Source organism: Phascolarctos cinereus, unplaced genomic scaffold (assembly GCF_003287225.1).
Source record: "Phascolarctos cinereus isolate Bilbo 61053 unplaced genomic scaffold, phaCin_HiC Scaffold_9;HRSCAF=440, whole genome shotgun sequence".
In the NCBI taxonomy this organism is placed as follows: Eukaryota; Metazoa; Chordata; class Mammalia; order Diprotodontia; family Phascolarctidae; genus Phascolarctos; species Phascolarctos cinereus.
Window position 1 is genome coordinate 262,574,005 of NW_027556402.1, and position 13,473 is coordinate 262,587,477.

Sequence of the window (13,473 nt, forward strand, 5' to 3'; positions counted from 1 at the left end):
GAGACCTTCAGCTGGGACCAGAAGGCAGCTAGGGAAGCCAGGAGGGAGAGGTGAAGAGGAAGAGCAGAGAGGGGCGGGCCAACGACAGCGATCAGGATTGGAAGATGGAATGTGCTCCATGAGGAGCAAACACTGAGAAGGCCGATGTCGTGGGATCACAGAGTTCGTGCATGTGGATGTGGGGAGGTGAAGGGTGAGGAGTCACCGATGACACCCAGCCTGGGTGGAGAGGATGCTGGCACTCTGCACATGAGCAGGGAGGTTAGAAGAGGCAGAGGGGCCTTTTTTCCATTAAGGAGAAGGCTTTTTCTTTTGTTTTCTTATTTATTTGGTATTTTATTTTCCCCCAGTTACATGTAAAAACAATTTTTAACATTCGTTTTTAAAACTTTGAGTTCCAAATTCTTTCCCTTCCTCCCTCCCCACACTCGAAGGGGCCTTTTTTTTGGTGGGGGGAGATGATGAATTTTGTTCTGGATGGGTTGGGTTTAAGATGTTTACAGGACACCTAGTTTAAAATGTCCGATTGGAGATGAGAGTTTGGAGGGGAAGAAAGGTTAGGGCCAGCCAAGGAAATCCGGAAGTCTTCCGCAGAGATAACTGTGCACTCCATCTCCCAGGCTCGAACCCTGGGTGTCATCCTCGATTCCCATCTTCTCAGTCATCCCCCAGTCCTGCCAGTCCTCCCATAGATCTAGGCATTTTGGTGTTCAGACATCAGCCATGGAAGTCCCATCGTCTTGCCTTGCCTGGCCAGATCATTTCATGCCTAAGTGATTGCGATGCCCTTCCCTCTCCCTCCTTCTCTCTGTCTCATCTCTCTCCCATCTTTGACCCACCTTTACCCGGCTAATAAGGTGATAAGTTGGAGGATGACCATGTAGCTCTTAAATACAATACTTGAAATATATTTCAGAATGAAATATGATATAATAATGAAATATGACAATGCCTCTGCTTGGAATTTCAAGCCCTTTATAACCTGGCTCCTTCTTACCTTTCCAGACTACTTAACTCCCCTCCACACATGCCATGATGGCCTCACAATCTCCCATCTCCACACCTTTGCCCTGGCTGTCTCCAGTGCCTGGAATGCTCTATCCTCTCACTGCTCTCAGATTCCCTGAGTTCCTTCATGACAGTTCCAGTCCCACAACCTGCAGGAGTCCTTTCTCAGTCTCCATCCACCCCACCCCCAAGTTACTCTCTCTTCCATCTACTCTGAATATATCTGCACGTATACTTTATATATATGTATATGTGTAAAGCTTGCTTATGTGTTGTCTCTTCCATGAGAATGTGAGAGTACCTCCAGGGCAGGGAACGTTTTTGTTCTTCCTTGTACACCCAGTGTTGATCCTAGTGCCTTGAACACAGTAGGCACTTAATCAGTGCTTGACTGACAGTTTCACCTCCTATCCAGACCAGGAGCCAAGGCTCTCCCCCATTACCAAAAGAATGACCACTGGACATCCTGCACAGCTTGGGAAACAGGGCTCCCTCAGGTCTCCTGCCACCCTTGCTGGTAGGGGAACCAGATTTTTTTTTATTAATTTATTTTGATTTATCAACAATCGCTTCCATAAGCTTTTGAGTTTAAAATTTTTCTCCCCCTCCCTTCCTACTTCCCTCCCCAAGACAGCACACAATCTGATATAGGCTCTACACGTACATTCCTATTAAACATATTTTCACACTAGTGATGTTGTAAGGAAGAATTAGAATCAATAGGAGGAACCACCAGAAAGAGGAAACATAACTCGACAGAAAAAAAAAATAGCAAATAGCGTGCTGCTATCTGCATTCAAACCCCACAGTTCTTTCTTTGGATGTGGACAGCATTTTCCATTGTGAGGCCTTTGGAGATGTCTTCGATCCTTGCATTGCTGGGAAGGGTTAAGTCTATCAATGTTAGTCATCGCACAACGTGGCTGTTACTGTGTACAACGTTCTCCTGGTTCTGCTCACTTCACTCAGCATCAGTCCACGCAAATCTTTCCGGTTTTTCTGAAGTCGGCTTGCTCATCATTTCTTCTAGCACAATAACATTCCATTACATTCATACACTATGATTTGTTCGGCTACTCCCCAATGGATGGGCATCCTCTCAATTTCCAATTCTTTGCCACCACACAAAGAACTGCTATGGATATTTGTGTACATGTGGGTCCTTTTCCCATTGTATGATCTCTTTGGGATACAGCCCTAGAAGTGGTGTTACTGGGTCAAAGTGTATGCACATTTGATAGCCAGACAAGTCACCCTCACACAGCTGCCAGAGTCATTTTCCTAAGACTCGGCTCTGACTCTCCCATCCTCCCTCTAAAGTTCCCTGCCTCTGCCCTCACCTCTCTTGCCTAGCCCAGTAATTCCCATCTGGCTGGTGCAAAGGGAGGGCAAGAAGCATTTGTTAAGTGACTGCTACATGACAGGCACCGTGCTCAGTGCTTTTGCACATATCTCATTTGGTCTGAGGCTCGCAACAATAATCCTGTGATTATCCCAATTTTACAGTCAAAGAAAGTGAGGCAGACAGGTTAAGTGTCACACAGTTGGTGTCTGAGGCTGGATTTGAACTCAGGTCTTCTTGACTCCAGGTCCATCACTCTGTCCACTGTGGTACCACCTGGCCCACCTGGGAAGCCAGGCCAGGGCTAGTGGGCCATGGACTTTGGGGGCCTGGCTGAGCTCAAGGAAGAGCCTCAAATACACAGCTTCCTCCCTCAGAGCCTGGCAGACCAAGTGAAAGGGGCAGGCTGGGGACTTAGTGACTCCTCCAAAGTGCTTGGGCTTCTTTCCAGACCTTGGGCATCTCTTTCTACCCTGGATTCGGCTACCCCTTTATGGAAAAAGTGAACCTCCAAAGGCCAGATCCCAGAGAGTGCAGCTGAGCCAAGGGTGGCATTCCAGAGTCCCATTGGGTGAAATAGAAAGAGGAAGTCTGCTACTTACCTGTGTGACCTTGGGCAAGTCCCTTCATCCTCCCTGGGCCTTAGTGTCCTCATCTGTTGAATGAGGGGGAGATTACCTGTAAGGTTCTTACGACCCTGTAAAACTGGATGGATTTCTGTGTCATCAGCGGTCCTGGGGCTTGACAAAGGACCTCTGGGGAGGGGCGTGGAGGGGTGTGGTGGTAGCAGCTCCTCTAGAAGGGCTACAGCCCCCAGGATGGCTCATTACTCTTGTGGGGGATTCTCCAAAGTCTGATCCAGGCTGGTGAGCCCTGATGCTGAGGGAGGGGGGCGGTGTGGTGCGTGGAGATCAGTGTGCTTGACTCCACGTGACAGCCTTCCCTGGGCTCCCCACCTATCATTCCCTGGCTTTCCACGCCTTCCACTCTGTCTTCTTCTCCCCAGCTCCAATAGAGGGCAATGTCGGGTAGGGATTCTGGATCTCCGAATAAAGGAGGATGGCAGGCCATGCCATGTCATACCACCACAGGGAGCTGAGGGGGGGCACCTGATTTTCACACAGGCCTCTGCTTTGGGGACACTTTCTCTGAGTTCTTACTAGAGGCCAGCAACCTTGCCCTTCTCTGAACTCTTCACCTTGAGCTCTGTTTGTCTCCCACAGGGGGCACCTCACTGTACTCCGAGTCTTTCCTTTCTGGGTTAGTTTTGCTTCTACAGCCAGACCCTGGGCTGCTTCAAGATCTCCTCCCCCGTCGCCCCCCAGGCTAGGCTCTGCCCCTTTTTTTCTCTACACTCTGCCTGCTAAGCTTTCCTGTGGATCCCAGGGTTTCTGAAACCCCCATGCTCAGCTCAAAGGAGGCTTCCTCTATGCAGACCCTTCAAATCTCCACAGCCTCTGGCAGAAAATGTACCTCCCCGACCCTGTTTTCTCCAGAGAGCTCCAAGACATGCTCAGAAGACTAACTGCCCACACCTTCCCTTCCTTGGGGTAAGACCCAGTGCAAACCTACACATCATGCTGGTGGCTTCTAGTTTCTGGAGTCTGGGGGTGGGTCCTCCTACTCACCCTGTCATCAAGAGTCTGGGAAAGAGGGAGAACCAAGCACACCTGCAGACCTAGGTTTAGATGTCTTTGTGCCCTTTGAGCCAACCTGCCAGGGCAGTGCAAAGTCTGAAAGCAACGCAAGCACATGGGGTCCTTCAGAGGATCTCCCTGGCCCTGCGACATACAGCAAAGGAAGAGACTTCCTTGCAGTTCACAGGGCCAGTGGATGGAACACACCCATTGGCAGTGTGGGGCCCATAAGTGCCCATTGATCTTGTTTGGATGGATGCATGGATGGATGCATGGATGGATGCACGGATGGATGCATGGATGGATGCACGGATGATTAGCACTGCTGCAAGTTATAGGACATTCTGGTGGAGGCAACTGGAAATTACCCAACCAAAACACATGCTTGGGGCAGGGGAGTGGGCAGCTAACAACAGCTGGCATCATCCCCAGAAGTTGGCATATTCTTAAGGTCACCACAATACCATCTCCATGAGTTTCTTGGATTGTTCATATGATTTTAATGGGAGAAATCTCATAAACCATAAAATCCACCTCCACCTCATAGACCTTAAAATCCTCCCCTACCCCCATTTTACAAAGGAGGAAACAGAAAATTCAGAGAGGAAGGCACTTCCGTCCCATTGGCCAAGACTTGAAGTGAAATGGCGGATGCCCAAGGAGCTGCCCACATGGGCAGGTTGGACAGAGCATCCACCATGCTGTCTAACAGGGTCACACGACGAGCCAAAAATGGTGCTGAAAAGGAGACCTGGGGGAATAGCCCGGGAGGAGGTCAGCTATGGACTATAGCCAAGGCAAGCTTGTTAAGCCTGGAGCCAGTTCCACCCAAAAGCAGGCTTTTTCCTAAACAGTTCCATTAAGAGTCTGCATCCCATTATACCCAGGACAACAGCCTCCACTGAACCTTCCCCTGTCCAGCCCCACCTGGTCTTCGGGGCTGTGCCAGGCTGCCATTGGATGGGGCGGGACAAAGGGAACATAGGTGTGGCTGTTTCAGTAGCGGTGGATGCAGAGGTGAGCTCCCAGCAAGGGTGAAGGGTGCCTAGGGTACCAGAATAGAGGCCACCTCTTCTCTTTGTCCTGGGCAGTTAGGAGAAGTCAGAGGGGCAGAGTTAAGCTTTCCTTTGCTAAACTAATGATGAGGCCAAGCACCAAAGACAGTAACAGGAATGGGGGCTCATCCATCATTTTTCTTCCTTTTCATTGAGAAACTCACCTTTTGGGAGGAGGCAGAATTCTTTTTTCTGCCCCTGGAGACTTGAGAGAATCAGTCCTTGGGGATTTCCTCAGAAGGACTGTTTTCTTTTCCTTTCTTTTTCAAGTCTCTGAGTGACATGAGAAAGGACTGCTGAGCACCTACCTGTACTGAGTCTTCCCCCCTCCCCTTTGGACATCCCAGCTCTGAGGATTGCTGGGCTTGGTCCTCCAGGTACAGCTGAGTCATTCTGATGAACGGCTCTCCTTCATTTCTCAGGCACCTGAATCCAAGGTGAGAGAAGACTCGCCATCTTCATGCTGGAGGATAAGTTTAGTGGCTTTGAAAATTGTTAGCCAGAAGGCTCTCTTCTGGAGTGCCCACAGAAACTGGGCATTCCCAATTCTCCTAAAGGAAAATTCCTTGACAGGTAACGGCCTCCTGCTTGTTCTAAATCAACTGAAGCCATGAGGCTGGTCCCAAAGAGGCTTACAGTTTTAGGCTGAGGGAGGGTCCCCACACAGGACCCATAGTTCATTTTTTAATTTTTTTTTTATGCTAGGCAAAGGCTAGGGGTTAAGTGACTTGCCCAGGGTCATACAGCTAGTACGTGTCAAGTGTCTGAGGCCAGATCTGAACTCCTGACTCCCAAGGCCAGAGCTCTATTCACTGTGCCACCTAGCTGCCCCAAGACCCATAGTTCATGTTGGACACCTCTATATCTGATTCTCTTTCCCCCCCCCACCACCCTTGGCATAAACAGGAGACTGAACCACACCTGTTTGTCAGTCTAGAGATGATGCAGGTCCTAGAATCTATGAGCTGGGCTGGGACTCAGAGGTATCAGACCTAACCTCTTGCTGGGGGCCAAGGGCCCCCTTCTTATGTCCATGTCAATGGCCTGGCCAGCTGCTCCGGGATCTCTTTGGTCATGAGCAGTCCTTCGGCTGGCTACACTCACCCAGCTTTGTATCCTCCGTCTACCAGAATTATCTTCCAGCTCAGTGGGCAGCTTGGGGCTGGTGCTAGTACGTGGTGAGAATCTGAACACACTGGGTCCCTCCGCCCTGCCCTCTGTAAGACCCTCTTCTAAGCCTTCATCGCATCCTGGGAATGGCTCTTGACTCCTAGTGACCAGAGCAGGCTCCAATTTCCCCGTTATTCCCAAAGGGCTGCAGGGGGAGGAAGAGATCTTGAAGCTGGCCAGTAGCAGGCAAAGTCTCTGAGACTGTCTCTCTTCTCCCAAAGTCTGGCCATCCTTCAATTTGAATGTGCTGCTGGCTGGGGGTAGGGGGGATCGGACTTACCCTGGATTTCTCAGTATTTCAACATAGGTCTGGGCTATAGTTTAAAATGAGGATGCAGGGAAAGAGATAAAAGGAGCCCTCTGGGGCCTAAAAACCTGTCCCCCCTCATGTGAAAGCCAGGGGGGTCTCTCATTCTGCCTCTGAATGTGTTTGTGCTGAGCACCTCTGGAGGTGGGGGATCTGGTGAAAAGGCAAAGGGGGTCCTGGTTCTCTGGCAGCTTACGATCAGGGAAATGAAAAAGCACGCCCAGGGCTATTGAGCGGCCAGGCCTGCAGGGCCAGGCTACCTGCAGGTGCCACAGTGCACAGGTTAAGGGCTGGGGAGTTTGAGCATCTAAGTTTGCAGGCCAGCTTTGCATGTTGTTTTTTGTGTGGCCCTGAGCACATCGTATGTCTCTGGCTTCCTGTGTAAAATGACCCCATGTGGCCTTTCAGTCCCTTCCGACTCTGAGTCTCTGATCCTTCCCTTCCCAGGTCCTCAAGGCAGGGCCCACCAGGCTACCCAGACTCTGTAGTAGAGGTTGGGGCTCCATGAAGCTTCCTACCCGTGGGCTGGAAGGGAGAAGGGAAAGGGAGGCCTGGCATCCTAGAACAAAACAGTCAGAGGAAGGGAAAACCCCCAGGCCTTCCCCTCCTCCCCAACCCCTTCCAGTGCCCCTGGAGTCTAGGGAACTGCAAAGAAGCGGAGCAGCAGGGGGTGGGATGGACTGCAGGTTTATAAGGCCAATTAGAGACCTGATGGAGAATGCCCGAGTATTTCTTCTATAGAGGACTCTTAGGACAGGCCACTCCGATGTCTAGCTCAGGAGAATTATGGGGAGGGCTGGGCACTGCTCTCTGTGATGGGGGGGGGGGACAGAAGGGGAAGTGGTGATGGAAGAGGCACATGGAGTCACTGGAATGGAGGGTCCCCAGTCACAGCACTCCTGAGCCCCATATTGGGGAGCTGACCTCAGCCTAGCTGAAATCCAGGCCCAGGGCCAAAGCAGAGTAAGACAAAGGCAAAAGCCGAAGATTGGAGCTGGGTCAGTGGAAAGAGCCCTGGGTGCTTGTCAGAGAACCTGACACTTCCTAATTGTACACCCTTGGGTAAGTCACTTCCCCCTCCCTAGGCCTCAGTTTCCCCCAGAGTAAAATGAGGGAGGTTGGGGTTCCTTCTAACTGCAGATTTGTGATCCTAGGAACTGTGAGAGAGTTTGGGGAGCTGGAGAGCTCTGAGGAGAGGCACACAGAGCACAAGGTAGGAAGAAAGAAGAGCAGGGGAGAGAGACAGAGACAGAGACAGAGACAGAGAGACAGAGAAACTGAGAGACAGTGACAGGGACAGAGAGAAACACAAAGAGAGACAGAGACAGAGAGAGAAGAGACAGAGAAGAAACAGACAGAAAGGGAGAGAGAGAAACAGAAAGAGAGAAACAGAGAGACAGAGAGGAGAGACAGAGAAACTGAGAGACAGTGACAGGGACAGAGAGAAACACACAGAGGACAGAGGAGACAGAGAAGAGACAAACAGAAAGGGAGAGAGAGAGACAGACAGAGAGAAACAGAGACAGAGAAATAGAGAGAGAGAGACAGAGACAGAGAGACACAGAGAGGAGACAGAGAAGAGACAGACAGAAAGGGAGAGAGACACAGAGAGAGAGAGCAGAAAGAGACAGAGAGAGAGAAACAGAAAGAGGCAGAGACAGAGAAACAGAGAGACAGACAGACAGAGAGGAGACAGAGAAGAGACAGACAGAAAGGGAGAGAGACACGAGAGAGAGACAGAAAGAGACAAACAGAAAGAGACAGAGACAGAGAAATAGAGACAGAGACAGAGAGATAGAGACAGAGGAGACAGAGAAGAGACAGACAGAAAGGGAGACACAGAGAGACAGAAAGAGACAGAGAAAGAGAAATAGAGAGACAGAGACAGAGACAGAGAAATAGAGACAGAGACAGGAAACAGAGAAGAGACAGAAAGAGACACAGAGAGAGAAACAGAAAGAGACAGAGACAGAGAAATAGAGAGACAGAGACAGAGAGAGAGAGAGAGGAGACAGAGAAGAGACATACAGAAAGGGAGAGAGACAGAGGGAGAAACAGAAAGAGACAGAGACAGAGAGGACCGAGAAAGAAAGAGAGAACTCTCGGAACTTTGGTCCGAGGGAAGTAGAGGCAACAGGAACAGAGGCAGAGGCAGTCCTCGCCAGTTAGACAGCCGGGGCTCCACAGAGGCCACGATGAAGCCCCAGGCTGGGGATGGGGGGCACACACAAAGGGACAGGCTCAGCCTTGCTTTCCCTCTGAGCCTCGGAGGGGGCCCCGAACCCCGAACTTCCAAGCCCTAAGGGCAGCAAAGGCGTCTGTGCAGGGGTGGAGGAGAGCAGGCGCTTCCCCCCGCTCCCCGCAGCCTCCGGGAACCTCTCTGCAGCGTTAAAAGGAAAGGGGGAAGAGCTAGCGGAGCGGGGCGGAGGGAAGGGAGGGGAAGGGAGGGGTCCCGCGCCCCGCGGCCGAGCCCCCGCCTGCAGACAAAGAGCTCGGGACTTGGGGGGAGGGGCGGGGTGGGGCGGGGCCCAGTAGGGGAGACGGGGGATGGGACGACGGAGTGGGGCAGGGCCGGTGTCACGTTACCCCCGCTTCCCCACCCCCCTTCCCGGCAGGAGCGCGCGGCCGGCCCGCCTTCCAATGGGCCGTGGCCCCCGCCTGAGGCCGCGGGGCGCCTGCTCCCCCCGGGGGGGTGTGTTCCGGGGGCCAATGGGGAGCGGGCGGGGGCGGGGCCGCGTGCGCCCGGGGGGACCAATGGCAGCCGTGTTGTCTAAACAGAAAATACTATTATGCTAATGGCGCGGGCGCCCCGCGGGGGGGGGGGCCGGGGTGGGGGGGTGGGGCGGCGCAGGTATAAAGGGGCGCGGCGGAGGCGGTGGCGCAGCGCGGGGGCCTCCCTTCTGCTGCTGCTGTTTCTGCTGCCGCGGTAGCCGCCTCTGCCCAGTGCCCGCCTGTGCCCAGTGCTCGCCTGTACCAGCGCCTGCGACTGCTGCGGACCGGACGGCTCGAGCTGCCCCCACCCCCACAGCGTCGGAGCAGACCGGACAAGTGAGTAGGGAGTGGGCTCGGAGTGCGGAAGGAGGGGGGGGCCCCTTGGAGCAACCAGGACTGGGGCGTGCGCCCGCTAGCCAGCCCGAGGGTCTGCGGACCACGAGCCGCTGTTTCGCTCTCTCCCTCGGCCTGCCGGCCAGCTTGGGCTGGCTCCCCGCCCCCTGCAGGGCCTGGCCTGACCACCTCCTCCTCAGTCGTCCCCCCCACTCCCCATCACCCCTACCACTGCTCCGTCCCGTCGAATCTGCCCGGTCCCGCCCCGCCCCTCCGCGCCCGTCCCGTCCGTTCCTCCCTCCGTGGCCGCCTGACCGTCTGCCAGTTTCCCCTCAGGGATGGACTTCATGGGCGACCGTCGGGCGTTCCCGGTGGAGGCCAGCGCGGGCGTGTGCCGCACCCTCTTCGGGCCCGTGGACCACGAGGAGCTGGGCCGAGAGCTGGTGGGCAAGCTTGCCGAGATCAGTGCCGAGGACGAGCGCCGCTGGGATTACAACTTTCAGAACGACAGACCGCTCGTGGGCCCGGGCCGCCTGCAGTGGCAGGAGGTGGACGAACACACGGTGCCCGCCTTCTACCGCGAGACGGTGCAGGTGGGCCGCAGCCGCTTCCCGCTGCTGGTGCTGCGTCCCACGGCCTGTCCCCCGCTGCGGCCGGCGCCCGGCTGTACCCCAGACTACGAGGGCCCGGGACCCGAGAGCGCCGCCGATGCCCCCGTCGTGGCCATCACGGACGAGCTGCCCCTGGACGCTGACATCGACTTGGACTCGGGCTTCACCATTCTGGCAACTGCCCGAGCCGGTGCACCCGCCAGCAACGCCCTCATCACAGGTGAGCCTGGCCCCGCCCCCAGTCCAGTCCTGGGTGGCTGTCGAGTCGGTCCTGGTCCCTAGCCTAGCTCCGACTCTTTGCTGGTGGAGCCTGTGGGCGGGGCCAGAAAGTGACCCCACCCAAGTGGATTAAAGGGCCAGCGATTTACTTCAAGAGCGGCTCACGCTCCGAAACCGTCGGGAGGGCAGGCAGTCCTTTGAAAGCGGGTAGAGGAGTGGAGGGAGCTACCTCGAGCTTTCGGTTTAGGGGAAAAAAGGCCGGGGGTGGGGATTCTCACCTCTCCACTCGAACCGCGTAGGAGCCGGGTTCCAGAGGACGCTTAGGCTCCTCGGGTTAAGCCCGGTTCTTGTCTCCTGGTTCAGGCTTTCCCAGATCTGTTGTTTGTTCATTCGCAGCTTTCTTTGTGAAGCGCAAGAGGCCCCGAGCCTTCAAACCTTTTCACCTGGACCACGATCGGGCACGCGGGCGGAGCCCGGATCCCGCCCCTTCGAGCCCGGATGGCTCGGACGGCTCCGGTTCGGACAGCTCGGTGGGCAGCTCAGGCCGGGACAGTCCAGCTGGCCGCACTCGCCGCGTCCGCCGCACGCGTCGAGCCCGCTCGGCCGCCCCTCCCTCGGAGCAGAGGCCCTGTAAGCGCAGTCGGTAAATAAGGTGAGTTTAGCTCTGGTCCCAGAGGGTAGCTCTGCAGCCCACAGCTCGCTTGTGGCCTCGGGGCAGCCTTTCAGTTTCTGATCTTCCTCTTTCTGTGTCTCCGGCAGCTTGTATTCCAGCAGCCTGCGGATGGCCTCTACTCAGACTTCCCTGCACCCTGGAGGAGAGGGCAGGTGCAGGAGGAGGGGGCAGCCCTCCCTTGATCGGGCGAGCCAGCTGTCCAACCGGGAACCGCCTCCCTTCAAGCAAGCCCTCAGAAGGACCGACCTGCTTTGTACTTTGATGTAGCAGCCGACGGCTGAGCCTGCAGCCCGCCCCCCCGGGCAGTGTTTAAGAAAAAAATCCAGTAAAAAAAAAAGTTTGACAACCGTGCAATGTATTAAGTTTTATGTAGAAATTGTTTATACGCCTGATGTGAGTAGCTGGTCCCAAAGTGCGAGAGCTTTAAGAAATCATTTATATAAAATGTGTAATCTCTGCTGGAAACTCCGTGCCCAGCCAATGTATATTTGTACAAGAGTGTAAGAAGTTGTACGTGCTAATAACTTAATTCCCTATTTATGGCAGATCTTGATGACCCTCACTTTGGCTCTGGGGAAGGTGGAGAGGCCAAGCCTGCAGCCGAGTAGCCCAGGCAGGTGGGCAGGCAGGGTCCTTCCTCCAGAGCTCAGGCCCAACTCTCCAGCTAAAGGAACCCGGGCTCTAGGCTTCTGGTATTTTTTTTTTTTAATTTGAAAAGACAAATCTGTTTCCGTGATTCCTGAGCCAGTCTGTACCACTGCCCTTTCAGTCATACCAACACCGTTAATAATAATAAAGACTTAAATACTTCTTTGGGTCTGGTCTCCTCTCCTTGGCTCCTCCTCACTCCTTCCCATGAGCAGTCCAAACTTGGCCCCACAGCAGCAGCCCTAGGGTCTGCCCAGGTGGCTGGAGCCCTGGCCAGGGGCTTCCCTTTCTCCTATGCTAGCTCCCTTGGAAACCTGCCCCCAGAGAGCAGAAAGCCAGGGGTGTTCTTCAAAGCCTATGCTTGAAGCTGCCTTCTGGGCCAGAGAAAGAGGGTGGGGGTGGAGAGTAGGGGAAAACAGAGGAGGGCACTTTCATAAAGCCAGGGAAAAGCCAGCACCTGCTGGCAGCTGGCAAAGGACTGAGGAGGGTCACTTGCCTGCTTTAGAAACAGGTTGTGCTTGGGAGTAGATGTGGGCTTGGGAAGGGCATTGGTGGGTGGAGAGAGCCAACAGATGGGGCCTGGGGCTTCACTAAGTGACCTCCTCTTAGGCCCCAGCTCCCTTCCCCCTCCCACTTTCCCCTGCAGGTCCCCAAATTTGTGCTGGATGGCAGATGACCTATCACCTCTCTGGTGGGACCCTGCGATTATAAGGGGTGAGTGGAGAGCCCCTTATCCTGGGGCTGGAAGGTGGGATGAGATGAGAAGGTGGGGTGAGGAGAGACAGAATGTGCTCCGCTTGTGCCTAGACTCTTTGGAGATGAGATTCTCAAGAACTGGCTTGTCCATGAAGCCCTCAATAATTCCAGTCCCTTCACTCTAGCTAGTAGGGAAGGGAGCCCCAATCCCACGAGAGGCCACCTGTCACACAGGTCCACTTCCGTCTGGAGGAATCTCATCAGAGGAGGGTCTCTTTGTCTTGCAGGTAACCAAGGTCCTGGTTTCAGGAGAAGGATTATTAGCAAATGGCTGCCCAAGGGGAAGGGTGGAGTACAGAGAGTACAGGGAGGGAGCTATGGGTAAGGTGGCCCCTGAAGGCCTCTAGGATGCTCAGCGGGTGAGCCTCTAACCACAGAATTCTATACAAGCCAGACTCTGGTCTGAAGCCAGAGACCTGTTCCGGAGGGCACCCAGTTTGAGGTGATTGGGGGACTCCTTAGCAACGCCTGTAGCCACACGATTGGCCTCACCTTGGTTGCCGTTTTTAGAAAAGGCTTTCTCTGCAGCCCAACAAGAGAGAGTTTTTTTTGTTGTTGACCTATAAACCACCAAACTGTGGCTGGGAGTGGAGAGGTGGGGACAGGGGACACACAAAGCAGCCAGACCAAGACTGAGAACAGACTTGTTGCTTGTACCTGTGAGGCTAAGGACTGTGTCTGGAGGGGGCTTTCATTTTCTTTCTGGCTCTTTTTGAGGTGACCTGTCACAAGGCAGGCACCCAAAGTTCCCTTGACTCAAGGGGAAGGGCCCACAAGGTTTTCAGGATGCATTTATTAGTTGACCTCTCACCCACCGGCCAGGGCAGGCTCCTAGTTGTTGACCTACTGGGAACCTCCCAACTCGTGCTCAGACACTGGTCTGTGCCCGAGGGAGTTAGGCCAGCCAGTGCTCCCCAGCACTCATCCCGGGTTTTGCCTCTCGGCCTCCTGACCTCTCTCCTTTGCCTGCTCTCTATTAGACATGAGGCTCAATGACTCCAT

General features: G+C 54.3%; 1 protein-coding gene and 1 long non-coding RNA gene across 2 annotated transcripts; one reads left to right on the top strand and one right to left on the bottom strand.

Moving 5' to 3' along the window:
• Positions 1–351: 351 nt before the first annotated feature.
• Positions 352–9,966, bottom strand: LOC144455107 (uncharacterized). Its single transcript, XR_013483772.1, has 3 exons — positions 9,880–9,966; positions 2,953–3,005; positions 352–2,031 (listed from the first exon to the last, which is right to left on the bottom strand). It is a non-coding gene; the product is annotated as an uncharacterized LOC144455107 (long non-coding RNA).
• On the top strand, positions 9,376–11,877 carry CDKN1C (cyclin dependent kinase inhibitor 1C). Its single transcript, XM_020970867.2, has 4 exons — positions 9,376–9,567; positions 9,901–10,395; positions 10,791–11,046; positions 11,154–11,877. Exons 2-3 carry the CDS (start codon positions 9,903–9,905, stop codon positions 11,039–11,041), a joined length of 744 nt encoding a protein of 247 aa, XP_020826526.1. The 5' UTR covers positions 9,376–9,567; positions 9,901–9,902; the 3' UTR covers positions 11,042–11,046; positions 11,154–11,877.
• Positions 11,878–13,473: the final 1,596 nt, after the last annotated feature.